This window comes from Haemaphysalis longicornis, unplaced genomic scaffold, assembly GCF_048455015.1.
Source record: "Haemaphysalis longicornis isolate Haplotype H1 unplaced genomic scaffold, Haemaphysalis longicornis Haplotype H1 scaffold_9, whole genome shotgun sequence".
In the NCBI taxonomy this organism is placed as follows: Eukaryota; Metazoa; Arthropoda; class Arachnida; order Ixodida; family Ixodidae; genus Haemaphysalis; species Haemaphysalis longicornis.
This window is the reverse complement of record NW_027526460.1, coordinates 66,461,979-66,476,501: the sequence shown is the minus strand read 5'-3', so window position 1 is coordinate 66,476,501 and position 14,523 is coordinate 66,461,979. Positions and strand designations below refer to the sequence as shown.

Sequence of the window (14,523 nt, the reverse complement as noted above, 5' to 3'; positions counted from 1 at the left end):
GGTAGCCGGATAGCCGGATATGTTGCCTGGGACGGTTATGGTTATGGAAACTTCTTTCAAGTGCTTCTCTCGAGCAAAGGGGTATGAGAGATTCCTAACTTTGCGGAGGATGTTTGTTTCAAAGAAAATGGAAGCGTTTTGTCCCGTTCGTACTAATGCTGCGATAAAGATGCCGGAGGATTTGAAATATTGTATTCCGCTTGAGATAAACTGAAACCTATTATAACTCAGTCAAGCGCAATAAAGAAAACATAGGACGAGGGAGACAAGGATGAACGCTACTTGCAAACAGCGATAGTGATGAGCATTATAAGAAAAGAAGGTTGAACCGAAGAACACGCAAAAGGGCTCGTTAACGGAGTTATAATGGATTACCGACTCGGTCGTACCCACACGTTGTTAAACTGTAATCGTATTCTTGACATCTTGAATATAATAAGGTCAAGCAGCAGTGTGACGTTTGGTGTTCTGAGCATAGAAAGTTGGTTGCAGGTGTCGTGAGCGCCTTTCCCAAAGGACGGACGCGCACTCTTTAACAAGAGCATCAGTCATGGTTGTGGGAAAATACGTTTAGTCAACGTTTGGAAAAGACTTTTGGAGCATTTTAAAACTCTAACGTATTTCTTGGGAGCATTCGTTCTAGCGTTTTCTATTTGTATGGGTTTCTAGCGTTTTCTATTTGTCGTTAACACAATTACCAGGTCCAGAAAAATGGGAGGTACAGGCTTTAGATATTAACGACGACGGCGTAACTCCATGAGTCGCCACTACCGCAAGTTCAAGTAATTGCCGAGATGAAGCAGTAGAGTAGCTGAGCTGGAGAGCATGTTGGCAAACCTATTGATTGAGACGATGTTGAAGAGCTTACAGTGATTGCTACCGGCCCAAAAAACTGAGACTAAACAGAATAGAAACGCTACAGGGCTCGAAAAAATACCAAGGCGCTGAACATATAAAGAAAACTTCTGGTGCGAAGAGAGAGACAAGATACCTTACTGCAAGCGTGTAGACGGAAAAGGAGGGCCGTTCGACAAGTTAGCAGTTGCGAAAGCCTATTGTCCTGATTTGAGGCGTTCAGCGCACCGTAAATCGAGAACAGGGCTCTAGACTGCCGAAAACTTTATCCTGCCATTAAAGCGGTTTCACGGTCCGGCAAATTTCCAAATGTACACCACTTATCTGCGTACCGTTATCTGGCAAGTTAATATACCCAGCCAAAGTAACCCCAAGCGCGTTCATCTTGGCAAAAATGCTATAACATCCACACTTCATGTGGAGTAAATAGGTGCTTTAAAGTATGTTTGCTTGCTTAGTTGTATGCCTTTACGACTATTGCATTCCCCGCCCGTGTAGTCAGAAAATAAGTGCCTGAAGGTCCGTGTGGATCACAGTGGGTGACGTAAAGTGCACAGAACACAATCACAGAATCTATAGCGGACAACACTGCCGCTTTTCTTTACTGGTAGTTTTGAGCCCAAAGGCTGATATACCGTACACGGAGGCGGCGACGCGAGTGCTTTATTCGGGAAAGGTCTACCAATCACTGTTTGAGCAATAACGTTATCAACTGGCACCCGCGGCTTAAAGTACAGTGGTTGTGACATCGCTCTGCTCATCGTGAGACATGACTTAAACAACATCGGGACCATACTTGCGTCTAATGGCACGTATTGGCGTCTAACTTGGACAACCGGTACCCAGTTCAACACGTTGATGAAAAGTGGACGGGGACGACACAGCGAGACATTAGGCTTGAGGTTCCTATTTCAAGTCAACGTCGTTAGCCTGTATCCGAGCGCTCGGTTTACAACGTTTTTCACGCTGCTGAGATGTCTTAAAGCTCCAATCGAAAGTGGAAACCTTAAGCACAAACATAGGATGTTAGGTCTTACGTCTCGCTTTCGGGTGTTACGTCGTCGATCGCTACCCATTACAAATCCTACCTTACATACAGAACACAAATAAGCCGAAATGGGTGCAAATAGCTTGCCGCACAAATGTGTCCTAAGTCTGAGTATACAATACGCTTCCAGTGGGAGTATCGCCTTATTCCGACTATTGCCGGAATTTACTACGTGGTCATCACATTAATCATCATCATCCCGCTCAGGTCCACTGCACGGTAAAGGCAGCTCCCATTCACCTCTAACCGATTCTGTATTACGGTAGTCGACATTTACCATTGAAATTTCCAATTTAAACCCTCCATCGTGTTATTGGCCTTCTGTACGTCTAGACCCATCTCCTATTATTCACTCTTTAACGCTAATTGTCCACTGGTTGTCGGTTCGTCTCAGTACACAGCCAGGCAAAGCCCATTTGTGTTTCTTTATTTGAACTATGATATCTTCTACTCTAGTTTGTTGTCTCACCCAGGTAGCTCATTTCTTGTCCCTGAGTGTCACTCCAACCTTCATTCGTTCCATGGCCCATTAAGCCGACCTGCGTTTGCTTTGTAGTTGTTTAGTAAGGCAGCAAAATTCAGCCCCATATGTGATCACCGGAAGTATCCACTGGTTGTAGATTTTTGTTTTGAGACAGAGAGGCAGTTTACTTTTCATTATCTGGGAGTGTTGGCCGAGTGCTCCCCAGCCTATACCTATTCTGTGCCAGATTTCTCTCCCGTGTTTGGGTGCTGAACTAACCATCAGACCTAGGTAGTTCCATTCTGTTCCTTCTTCTAACATTGTGTTCCTAATGTGAAGATGTTGGTAGTTCCATTCTGTTCCTTCTTCTAACGTTGTGTTCCTAATGTGAAGATGTTCTTGAATGCTTATCCTTCATTACTTTAGATTTAGTTTTAGCGCTATGGCTGAGATTTCTGATTATAGTTTCTCAAGAATTGTTTGCATGTTGTATGCAGTATTACTCAGAAAGGCTATGTCTCCTCAAAACTTAAGTGGCTCAAGTATTCCCCGTATATCCTTAAACCAATGTTTTCTCAGTCAAGTATTCTAAATACCTTCTCCAGACATGCTGTGAATAGTTTTGGAGATGTTTCATGTGCCGGTCTTACTCACTTTCGGATTGGAAATATATCGCTTTGCTTATGGAGGGTTTCCCTGCCCGTGCATCTTTTATGTATGTCTTCTAGAATTCTTGCATCCGTTTCTTTAGTGCTTCTAAAACGGCCGCGTTGAACACGGAATCAAACGTTTTCTCGTAATCTATAAGTTCCATGTGAAGGGGTTCAATGTACTCTGTAGATTTTTCTATTACTTGGTTGGAGGCACGGATGTGATCCGCGGTTGAATGCCTTTTCGGTAACAGAGCCTGCTTTCTGGGCTGAGGGTAATCCTGACTGTCGCCTATGCGGCTACCTATATTTGGTAAGAAGCTCGTAAGCAACTGACAGCCGGCGTATGAGTGTAATGTTTGAAATCCTTGGGATCTGGCTTCTTATGAATCAGAAAATTGGCATTTTGTAGTCTAGGGGCACTTCCTGAGCCTTCAAGGATTCTGAAAATAGTGCGGCAAGCTTTTCTAGTAGAATATCTCCTCCCGCTGTCGTCACCAGCAGCTTTTCCTATTTTCTTGCCTTCGAGAGCCTCTCAAAGCTTTTCTTTGTTATTAGTGAGACTTCGCAAGTTGAATTTCTATTCTCAGTAGTTTTCTCTGGTATAACTTCGCTGGCATAAAGCCTGGTGTAATCGTTCTGCTACCTTAATTTCCTCGTTCAGGTTGCGCGTAATGTTTCCCTTTTTATCTCGGAGTGCGTACATGCTGTGTTTGCAGATGGCTAGCTTTCTCTCACTTGTTTTCAAGCATACCCCTATTCACAGCGTTTCCGTGACCACTTCCCTGTTATATGCACGAATGTATTTTGTTTTATTTCTTTGAATCAGTTTTGACAGCTCATTTAAGTCAATCCGGTTTACCTCATTCGACGCTTGCATGTTCTGAGGTTTTGCAATTAGTTCTTTCGTTTTCTTTGTTTTGTAGGGTGAGCTACACTGGCCGAGGTTGAGCAGTTTCACGTGGCTCCTGGAGACCTTGCTGCGCAAGCGCGGCACGTGGCGGCCCGGTCCACTTCACAATCCTGCGAGGGGTGGCCGGGTGAGGAACTGACGGCTCGTGCGTCGCAGCAACACCGGTGTGTGCTTGTAGAACCACCCTCCCCCCCCCCCCCCCCCCGCCCCTGTCCAGCGTCTTCCCCGACCTCGGTTCCGCACGTGGCAGACCGGTCCACTTGATGATCCTGCGAGGGGTGGCCGCGTGTGGAACCGATGGCTCATGCGTCGCAGCAACAACAGCATGTGCGTGTAGAACCACACCCCACCCGTCCAGCGCCTTCGCCGACCTCGGTTCCGCACGTGGCAGACCGGTCCACTTGGTGATTCAGCGAAGGGTGGCCGGGTGTGAAACCGATGGCTCATGCGCCGCAGCAACACCGGCGTGCGCCTGTGGAACCAGCTTAGCTCTGGAGCGATTGGTGACGCTGCATCGTAGCCGCTTAATAAATATACATTTGCCACATAACGCGTATACTGTGTGTGTGTCATTAAAGCAGCAGTAAGCATGATAATCAAGCTAATCCTAGACAACGAGAAAGCTAAGAATAACAAGCTGAACCTTTACTCACGCTACGTATATTCTTGCATAGCCGAGCTAAGCCACTGCTAATTTTTTTGGTTTGTTCTCAACATGTTGCTTCTCATACAGCTGCTGCGCTGCCGATTCACTGAGTACCGATGCTAGGTTCTCATTTAGCCTTTCAACACTGACCTTGTTTAGCTCCTTCAAAACCGAGAATTTATTTTGGAGAGTTGTTTTACAGTCCCACGATTTGGCTCTTACTGATTCCACGGGAGGTAACCGCGATGGTAATTCTAAAGAGTTCAAGGGAATGCTTTTGACAGTATGCCTATCGATGGTACTTGTATAGCCCAAAGCAATGCAGGTGATTTAGACTGGCGAAGATATGAGAGGCCTACCTTTTCCCGGTGGGACTGCAGGCGCTGGAAGCAGGCCAACGCGAGTTGCGTGATACTTTGATTGACTGCTGCTAGTTGTATGAAAATGTGGCCTACCCACACAGTCATACACATACATACACCCAACCACACACATACAGACACGCACACACATACACACGCACGCGCGTACACACACTCGCACACCGGCACGCGAATGCACACGAACACGCCAACCCAAATACAAAGCACACGCACATACACACAAATGCAAGCACACACACACGCGCACACACAGAAATAGAGGCAGAGAGTGAAATACGACTGCGATGATGGTGAACGAACAAGACGGAAAATTTTCGATAGGTAGTGGCCACGGTACGTTGCCAACCAATCAATCAGAAGACTTGCCACCTTAAGAGCAACAGCCGTCACACTTGGCATGCACTATAATGGGACGAACTCTTCACAACGCAGTGGGTGATTCAGAAATAATTTGTCGGCAGGAGAGAAGCAGAGTGTTAGAATCTGTTTAAGAGGAGCAAAATAACGAGATAAAAATAAGGGTTTACTCCTTAGAAAGTTATAGCCGGTGAGAGGGAAGGTACCTTTGAACGAGACCCTTTGAGTATCTGCGAATAATAGTTTATGAACACCTATTATAAGGGGAGCGGATGTAAATTGTGCTTGGTAGTGACCCCGTGAGACCTAAAGCAAAGCTTTCGGCAACGCCAAAAAGTGGGCTCGTGGTACACGCCTAACTTTCCTACAAACTACCAGTCAGAAGAGAAAAAACGTATCACGTTACAGTACATGCGCAATGCGACAGAGAAAAATATCTAGGAGGGGCCATTTTCTGAATAAAGAAAATATAATGGTAGGAGCAAGTACACAACACAAGAAGAAAAATATTGGTAGACGGTTCGAGATTTTTACAAATGGAGAAAGAAAAAAAATACAGGAAGCAAATAAGGACATCGGCGGAAGAGGTGACTGTGTGCAAAAATATCGAGGTATCATCTTAAAAGGTAGGCGGTCATTCTGTATTAAGCGAGATTTTGCATAAAAAAGTCTGAATGCTGTGGGCTATGGTAATGGCCCTAATGATTCGAAGTTACCGTTACAAGAAATATTTTTAGCAGTCTAGGGAGTACGAAATAAATAGTCATATTTTTGTTTCTTGGAGAATTAACGCAGGACTGCTGTATATTCAGCTCGATATAATATAAAAATATTGGGGTGACACCTAGTGAAGCTTTATTAAAAGCAACTGCTCAAAGGAGGTCTTAGGCCTATTGGTTTCTCCACTGTACTGATAATGACGGAATTAATATTGTAGCATATGCACAATGTTTGAGGAAGTGCTCGAGAAACCATTATTCTTTTCAGCGCCGGCATTCCGACTGCAGATGCTTGCAAGTCCTGCATCGATGCTGGGAACTGAGACTTATGACCGGGAGCTGTGGAGGGCCAATTGTTGAATGTACTAGAACAATTTTCAGGGTTTTCTTCCTTCGGAAACTGGTCCATAGTGCTTCCGGGATGGTCTTCTTAACGTGGTCATTACTGAAAAAAAAAAAACATTCGAACCCCAATCTTCTATTGCATTCTACTCCTTATGCCCTCCCCTTTCTGGCCCTCTTCCCAGTCACGTGATTCACTTTGGTCACGTGACACATGGCTGACTCCTGCATTGGTTCTTGTTAAATCCCCACTGTGACAACAGTAAATTTTGGGGCCGATGTCAAAATGGTGAGCTTTATTATTGGTTATTCGATTGCTTGGAAAACTTTTTTTATTTCTCAGAAAAGATATTGGCTGAAGCCATATCAGTGAAGCCTAAAGGCAAACAGGGTTTGACGTGTGTTTTACAGGGGCGTTAATCTAGAACTAAATACGTGATTCTTATACCCAAAGGCCCTTTCTGGTTTCACACGCAGCTGTCCATACCTGGATTCAGTCCAAGGAGTTAGGTTTATTTTGGCACACTTTTGCTATACACAGATCCCAATCGGTTCAGTGTAAATATTCCGCATAGTCCTTCAGATCAATGTTTTTTTATTTCTCACCGATGTCTTTACGTGGAGCAGCAAGTCTAGAAACAGCCTTGACGTTAGCCTAGATATTTAGTTTTCTAAGAAGCGCTCAACAACTGCCCCAAAAAGTCTCAGGTGAGAGTAAGTGCAGAGCCTAGTCTCTGGCTAAAAGTACACCGATTGTCGTTTTTGCATTGAGATTATGGGTCGGTGTAGTGCGTAATGTAGCATTCCACGAATGATACTGTGGGACCACAAAAGCAATAGAAATATATTTTTTTATTAAAAAAACGTAAACTATTATATTACAAAGTTACTTTAAACGAATAAAATCAATAATGAACGTAACACACTTTAAAAATACATTTGATAAATCAGGCTGAAGTGTTCTAGACGATCGGCACCATATATAGTAACACCTGTGTACTCAGTAAACGTCACATTTAAGCTCAGGATTCATAGGCGATCCTAGAGGACAGTCAAAGGCAATGGCGAAACGGTCGAAGTTCATAAGCGCAAGATTCGTCCTGTAAAAAAATTGAAAACGTGAATATTAGAAAAAATGATTACACTCTAGTAACAGTGATAAAAACTACACACAACTGCTATCTTGAAAACACTACGTGAATAATTTTCCTGGGGACACCACCCAGTAACAAAGCGCATGCTGATGCACAAAGGCTAAATATATCTTCTCGGAATACAAAAGAGCTAGATGATAACGTTACATATTCAGTTCAAGCCTCAATAAAGGTTGGGTATAATTACAGGATAAATACCAGCCTAACCTATCTCGCAGTCTATTTACCGCCGATTATGGCATACAGACCATTAGATCTACCCCCATTTAATTATGAAACGAGTTGCATATGAATGGTAGAAATACCTTAACTCGCTCATCCTACAAACAATTCTGAAATTTATCTTTGAAGAACCCTGCCTTCCAGCTGACTAGTTCACGTGATTTTGTTCTTATGTTTCAGCTTAGTTTATTTTACTTTATTTTTTCCCACTATCCTGTTCTTTTGCCATACGTATTTGTACTTTTTCGCATGTCTGAGACGCGTGTTCTGTTTTTATGCCCGAACTAATATTGTGTAAGAGTTTGTGTAATGTTGTAATAATCTTCGTGCTGCTTCTTTTGTAACTTCCGTTTATTGCAATTACTCCTATATAATATTTTACTATTCATTTACAAACGCTCCCACCGCAGTGACGCACTTCGGGACCTCTTTCTGCACTATCAATCACCATGTACTGAAACATTGTAGTCTCTTAGAATAAACGGAAACCGAAACGTGCGATAGCAGACATGGATCGATAATCCCTGCTGTAGATGCCCGCTGACAGGGACCCGGCACCGCATGGGTGGAGCACACTGGCGATATCCAGATCCACTGGGTACATTCTATCCCTACGGGGCAAAACTTATACGATAACCAGCCGGTGGATCAACGTTTCCACAGTACGAAGAACCATTTGTAATTCATGCTCTACCGCACAGGTGTAAACAAAAAATGGTGACGGGCACCGAATGTTGCCGAAGTCTTGGGAGGACCACAGACAGAAATGCAGTAAATTACTTTTAAGGCGTACTTATGGTGATGAAGCCGAACTTCAATGTGATGAATCTGAATTCTCGCAAAGGCAGAATAACGTGGAAGTGTTTGTTTGCATGCCCACCATGCAAAAAGAAGTTCGGAGCGCTTCCACCGCGAGAAGAGCGAATCCCAGAGAAGCTGGCCCTTTGGTGGGATTTGCTCTGTTAGGGTTTCGCTATATTGCGGATCTACTCTGTTTAAATATAAAGGCAGTGGCGCGATCTCCACGGCACAGACTAAGCACACATACACGATTGGGGGGTAGACACAGTGATGTAATATTACAGCGAGGCTACGCGAAGCACGTCGCAGGCCACAGTGCCTCGTCCAGGTAGACGCCGAACAGTGCGCCGCATTGCGCAATGACATGGAGGAACCCAGCACCGCGCGTGTCGAGGAGCATAAACGACTCGGGAAGGAGGCAGTGGTAGTGATGAGGAGTATAAAATGACGCTGTAACCATACTCCCTCCAGAGATGGTCATGATTCACTTTGCGACACAACATGGAGAAAAGCCAGCGCACCAAGACCACGTTTACACTGATGCCCTTAAAGTCGTCATCACCTTAAAGCACAAGTGCAATGCTGCGAAGAAATTTTTAGGGACAACATAAGCTCCTTATATCAAAATATGAATGCGAATGCCCTGCGCCACTTTTTATGTCTTTACGACTTTTTTTCCATACACTGAATTTTTTTTTACGCTGTTGGTCTGCGCTAGGTCAATCACTGGATACGATCTACTGCATGTTATTCATAGACAGCTTCGCTGTAAAAATTCCCTTCAGCCGAGGGGAGCCACTTATACTGTGCTCTTAATAAGAACACTTGAAAGAAGGTAACCGTTGGTGGCTCTGCGCCGCAAATTTGGCGGTCTTGCTGCTTCCTTGGAGAGCAATTTTTACTGTGGTGACAAAGCTGGTGGGTGGCCCGACAACTTGTGAAGCCGCAGATACTTGCGTCGTTTATTCATTAAAGTTATTCCAGCAGCATTAAGGAACCGAAAGATTTCTCAGCTCATTTGCTGAGATGCTGTCATTCATCAGTGCAGGCCAATTTCTCAGGCAGCGCCAAACATTCATCACGGACTGATTGTAGCAAAAGAAGATTTATTTAAGACAGGTTTCTCTCAATATTAATCAAACGTTTTTCATTTAAATGTTTTCCTGTATGTCTCTTTCTTCCCCCGTGCTGATTGACAATCTTAAATGCTGTTTTCCTGTATGTCTCTTTCTTCCCCCGTGCTGATTGACATTCTTAAATGTCCCTGCCATGTTGATAGTTCGTTTTTCGGAAAACAAGACTGAAGGTCAAAGACCCCATGCCTCAGGCACACAGAGTACACACAAAATAACGATGACTCAAAGCGTAAAACCAGGTCGAAGAATAGTGAAATTTACGCCAAATTTACTTCGGAAGCTCCTGAAAGCAAATTTACAATATTTAGTCCAAACATGATTGGGTCCCACTTGATTTTGGACTATGGCTTCCGGAGTTACCTCAAACATTTCCCGAACTCAGTTATGCCCTGGTAGTTGCAACTGAACTATCCCTTTTCCCTAGGCAGTCCCAAACCAGCTAGTATTTATTGTCACCAAAACATAGAAGCTAAAAAAGCTAGCCAGCAAGTGAGGTTCCACTTACTCGCACAGCTTAGGAAGACATAGTACTAAATACCAGCCCACGAAACTAAGAGAAGCTTACTAAATACCTTTGATGATTGGGCACCAGCTTTTTAGGATGAAGGTCGTAGTAGTACGCTCGGCGTCGTATCTTCTCGCACATAGTCTGAAAAAAGCGAATTAAGTCCTTGAAACCGGAGAAAAAAAGATGTAGTGCTGCTTGGAAACAGAACTGCAATATTGGGTAATACGGAAGAGACATACAAAACCATGTTTTTCTCAGTACGGAGTAGCTTCCACGCGCCTGTTTTATTTATTTCAGGTAAAAAATGACGTAGAGCCGCCACAGCAATGACCTCCATTGCCTTTGCCTCCCACGGAGCCAGGTCAGCTCGCGACAGCCTATTTGGCTACGACGTGACAAACCACGTAGTACCGCCTCTCTCACCTCTGCTACGTCCTCCCCGCCCACCCTTAAGTGGGATTCTCGCGACCTACGAGAGGGCCCGTGGAGGCGGACGGATATACGATGTCAAAGCAGCGTCACCGTATGGTCAGGTTTGGTAGCTCATCCACACGTTCGGAGCGACTGGATGCGACAGCGCGGAGGAAGCGAAGCGGCTCTTCAGAAACACACACTGAGGTACCCTAGCAATCGATCACCCACAGCGCCCCCAAACGCCAAGTCGCGCTTGTCCGTAGACCGCCCTTGTCACTTCCATATTATCGACCACACCGCGCCAAAAATCCGCCCCCCCCCCCTCGCGCCACGTAAAACCACGTGAACACAGTGCCAAAGACAGGCTCCATTCCTCCCGTAGGTCCGCCGCCGTAGACCGGAAACATGCGGAGGCATTTTCTTTCCCGGAGCATCCGGGGGTTCTCGAAGCCAACAGGCGGAGCCTAAAATTGGGCACGTCACCTGTCTGCGCGGGCCAGAAAGACAGGATTTTTTCGTCGTGCGAATCCGCCTTTACCTCACCGACACGGATTAACGGCTCCGGACACTCCTATAAAAAGAATTCGCTCCTAACAGAGGTTTCCATCGTAATCACCCTTCCATATTCTCTGCTCCCAAGTGCACATTGTGCGGCACCAAGGCCACCGGACGGCACCACATGCCGGCCTCCCCGACAGGCCCCTAACCCCAATCACCACCGCTGAGCTATGGAAGGTGGCGTGGGCTGCTCTGATATGACGACACAACAGTCCCGACGGACAAAGCAGAAAAGGTCGTTGAGCAGCTGAGGCTGCTTACCACCTGCCCGCATAACACGTCCCATTATCAATGAAGTTTCTCTCTATTTTTCTCTCACCACCTCTCTCACAGTTATTGTGACTAACGAGGACAGCAGTGTCAGTAGCACAACATCACTCTAAAATTTACATGAGCTGCGTTCATCGTTGGTGATGTTTCTCGTGCAGTCCGCTTGAACTGACTTCCAGTTAGGTATCCTCTAACTCTAACGGTATCCTCTAACTCTCAGGTATCCTCTAACTCTATCCTCACTCTAACGGATATCCTATGGGATATCCGTTAGAGTGAGCGATACGACTCAATACATCTAGTGACACAAGGCTCGCAGAAATGTAGATGGGTGCACCGTTTCGCATATTATAGAATTCGTAGAGCACCAAGCAAGGAGGACCTGTTTCTATGCTCATGCACACCATAAATTGCGTTTTTTTAGCTTTTCCCTGACACGGGAAGTGAAATATATTTCATCTGTATTAATATCCCTTCACATCAGCCATACCAACGTCTGAATCTCATTAATCGCTGCTGAAACCTGGTAAAGCGCATATCTGAAAAAGAGGAGGATGCTACAGCACCGGGAAGATTTGTAACTACTGTATACTGGGAATTCCTCCACTTTACGCCTGTCGTACCACTGTGAAGTCAGCGAATTCGGAAAGGACACCTACGTGAGCAACAAGTTCAATGAGAACTTAAGCTGCCACTCCTTTTGACCAACGCCAAATGTCGCCACCAGATACATTTTTATTCTTCGCCTTCAGATAACAATCCACAGGCGCTATTGCATTGATGTAGCCATAATTTATGCGTTAGGACTCGCCTGAAATGCGAACCATACTGCCTCAGATGGCCGTCATGGGCGCAGTTATTCAGCTGCTACATTTCCTACGCTCTTTCTCCGCATGCCGATGATTGCACAGTTTAACGCTCTGAGCTGCACCTGGGCACGTGCGCCGTCTGCAGATTATTTGGCAACCTTGGGATCTTCATTGCGCGCTAAAATGTCGCCACACTGGCGTTTTCTCTTTTCGCCCCGATCAAAAAGCCTCCACCGCGTTTTTGGGGTCCGCAGTACACCGCCTTAGTCACTGCCCAAACTCGGGGGTTCTACTCAGCATCTTTCATCTTGAGCCACCAAGTTTAATTAAAATCTATTAGCAGCGTCTCTTGGCTGCCAAGAAAAACATGCCAAATAAAGATTAAGTGTTTGGGAAAATGGTACCGGCAGACAATGTTCCGAGGCAGTGCACCGGCTTGTGCTCAATGCTGGAAACATTCGACTTCGCTACTTCAGGTGGCATGGGCTGATCTCTTCCAAATAATCAGAACATCCCGCTTAATTTGCCACACTCTTTCCCAAACTCCACTAATGTGTTAGAACCACGAATGGCTTTTGCGCGCTACGATGGTCGGAAAATAGTGTAATATGCTATAATTGCTGCCTCGTAAATAGCGCATCTTGGTATCATTGTGTTAACACTGAAATTTCACCCCGTAGGGTTGCACATGAAATCCGCAGGCGTACGAAAAAATCACGATAAAGTGTTGGACTCGCCCTTGAAAACGCCATACCCTGACTTGTACCTTCTTAAAACCTTCTTAATTTCAGGTTTTTCCAAGCCAAAAGTAGACAGTGCACAACAGAGAAGCTTTTTATGAACCTTCCTACAACGTTTGTCCCGCTAAAAATCCAGAAAAAGTGTTTGCTCAACCTCCGCGAGTTTTACGCATGTGGAAGCACAGTTGCCTGTAGAGCACAACCGCTGGAATGCCCGCAACACTATCCTTTGGGCCCCTCCTATCAAATCGTTTTGCCGTAGCTAATACACTGGAGGTTATAAAACTCTGCAGAGCAATATTTTAACAGAACCGCAACCAAGGTATCGGCCTCTGGGTAACTCTGCAGATCAATATTTTAACAAAAACGCAACCAAGGTATCGGCCTCTAGGTAAAAACCTGCGTTTTACCTTCTTCCGCTTTCAGACTGGGTAGTTCGGCTGTGACTCAGTGATTGCCATTGTCCATTGTCTTAGATTAGGGACCATCGCACTTGGTCAGTTAGTAAGTTGCGTTATCTGCCTAATCCTCTTGCTACATGTGTTTAAGTGCCTAAGTCTGAAGAAACCGGAATGTTATTGAATATTCTACACAAAAAAATTCCCCCGCATTTCCCCGAGGGGGAGAATGTGAAAGTGCGAATGCACGGTTGTCGGCCCGCTTGCGGCGCTTGCGCTCGGCCCCCGCAGCCCACCGCCTCGCCGCCTTCTCTTCCATCTCTTCCATCGGGTTTGTAGTATCACGTGTACACCACGCAGTTATCAAGCCGCTATAACGCCGCTGAGTCGCCAACGCACGCCGCTGACGACGTAGTTTGAATGCGTTAAAGATATAAGGCGCGTCTAACACTGATATCACCGTCGCGTCCGTAGCTTGGTCGGTAGAGCGTCGCGCTGCGGCCGCAAAGTCCTCGGATCGAAACCTGGCGCCGGATGCTGTTTCTTTTTCAAATATAGAGGAGCACTGCGGACGCCAACGCCGCCGCCGGCGGTGGATGGTTTGGGGTCGCTTATAAAGTGTATTCACACTTAAAAAAAACCCGAAAACGTTGTTTCTGTCGAAGAGCTAAAGTGGTGATTCCCCCAGCCAAATCCTACCTCCCGCTTCCCCATCGCTTCAATACTATCTCCAAAATACGTATCTTCTCATTAATAATTTTCAAGATTGTAGCAAACAAACCTGACGTAATAAATCATTCCAAACAGGCGGCAACTCACCAAAGCGTACGAAATAAAGAATACTTGGTCTTGAGTGTAACCTCCCAGCCCTGGAATGACCACGGACTTGTAAAACTCTTCATATTTGGTCATGTACACTCTGTAGGCCTGAAAACACGTTTTAGAAAACAATATTTTATAAATTTCAATTCTTTGTCCCATCTTCAAATTAAACGACTACAACGCCTTGCAGCTTTGGGTGCGAAGCTTCTAGAGTGCATGAGGGCATTCCATGCGCTACATTTTCATTTGTTTCTTGATTAACTCATGTCAATTACTTCGCGAGGTAAGCTGAAAGCAGGCACACTTTCTTTTGAC

General features: G+C 45.3%; 1 protein-coding gene across 1 annotated transcript; it reads right to left on the bottom strand.

Annotated features, from left to right (window-relative positions):
* Window positions 1–7,358: 7,358 nt before the first annotated feature.
* On the bottom strand, window positions 7,359–14,314 carry LOC144153598 (neprilysin-21-like). The gene is made up of 3 exons (XM_077685238.1): window positions 14,206–14,314; window positions 10,262–10,338; window positions 7,359–7,476 (listed from the first exon to the last, which is right to left on the bottom strand). The coding sequence occupies exons 1-3, from the start codon at window positions 14,296–14,298 to the stop codon at window positions 7,377–7,379; spliced, it is 270 nt and encodes an 89-aa protein (XP_077541364.1). The 5' UTR covers window positions 14,299–14,314; the 3' UTR covers window positions 7,359–7,376.
* Window positions 14,315–14,523: the final 209 nt, after the last annotated feature.

What these genes read in the sequence shown, in the direction of transcription:
- LOC144153598 (XM_077685238.1), bottom strand. Translation starts at nt 14,298, where the DNA reads ATGACCAAATATGAAGAGTTTTACAAGTCCGTGGTCATTCCAGGGCTG. An exon ending in TCTTTATTTCGTACGCTTTG is followed by an intron (nt 10,339 to 14,205) that starts GTGAGTTGCCGC and finishes CGCTTTTTTCAG; the next exon opens with ACTATGTGCGAGAAGATACG. An exon ending in CTGGTGCCCAATCATCAAAG is followed by an intron (nt 7,477 to 10,261) that starts GTATTTAGTAAG and finishes ATTTTTTTACAG; the next exon opens with GACGAATCTTGCGCTTATGA.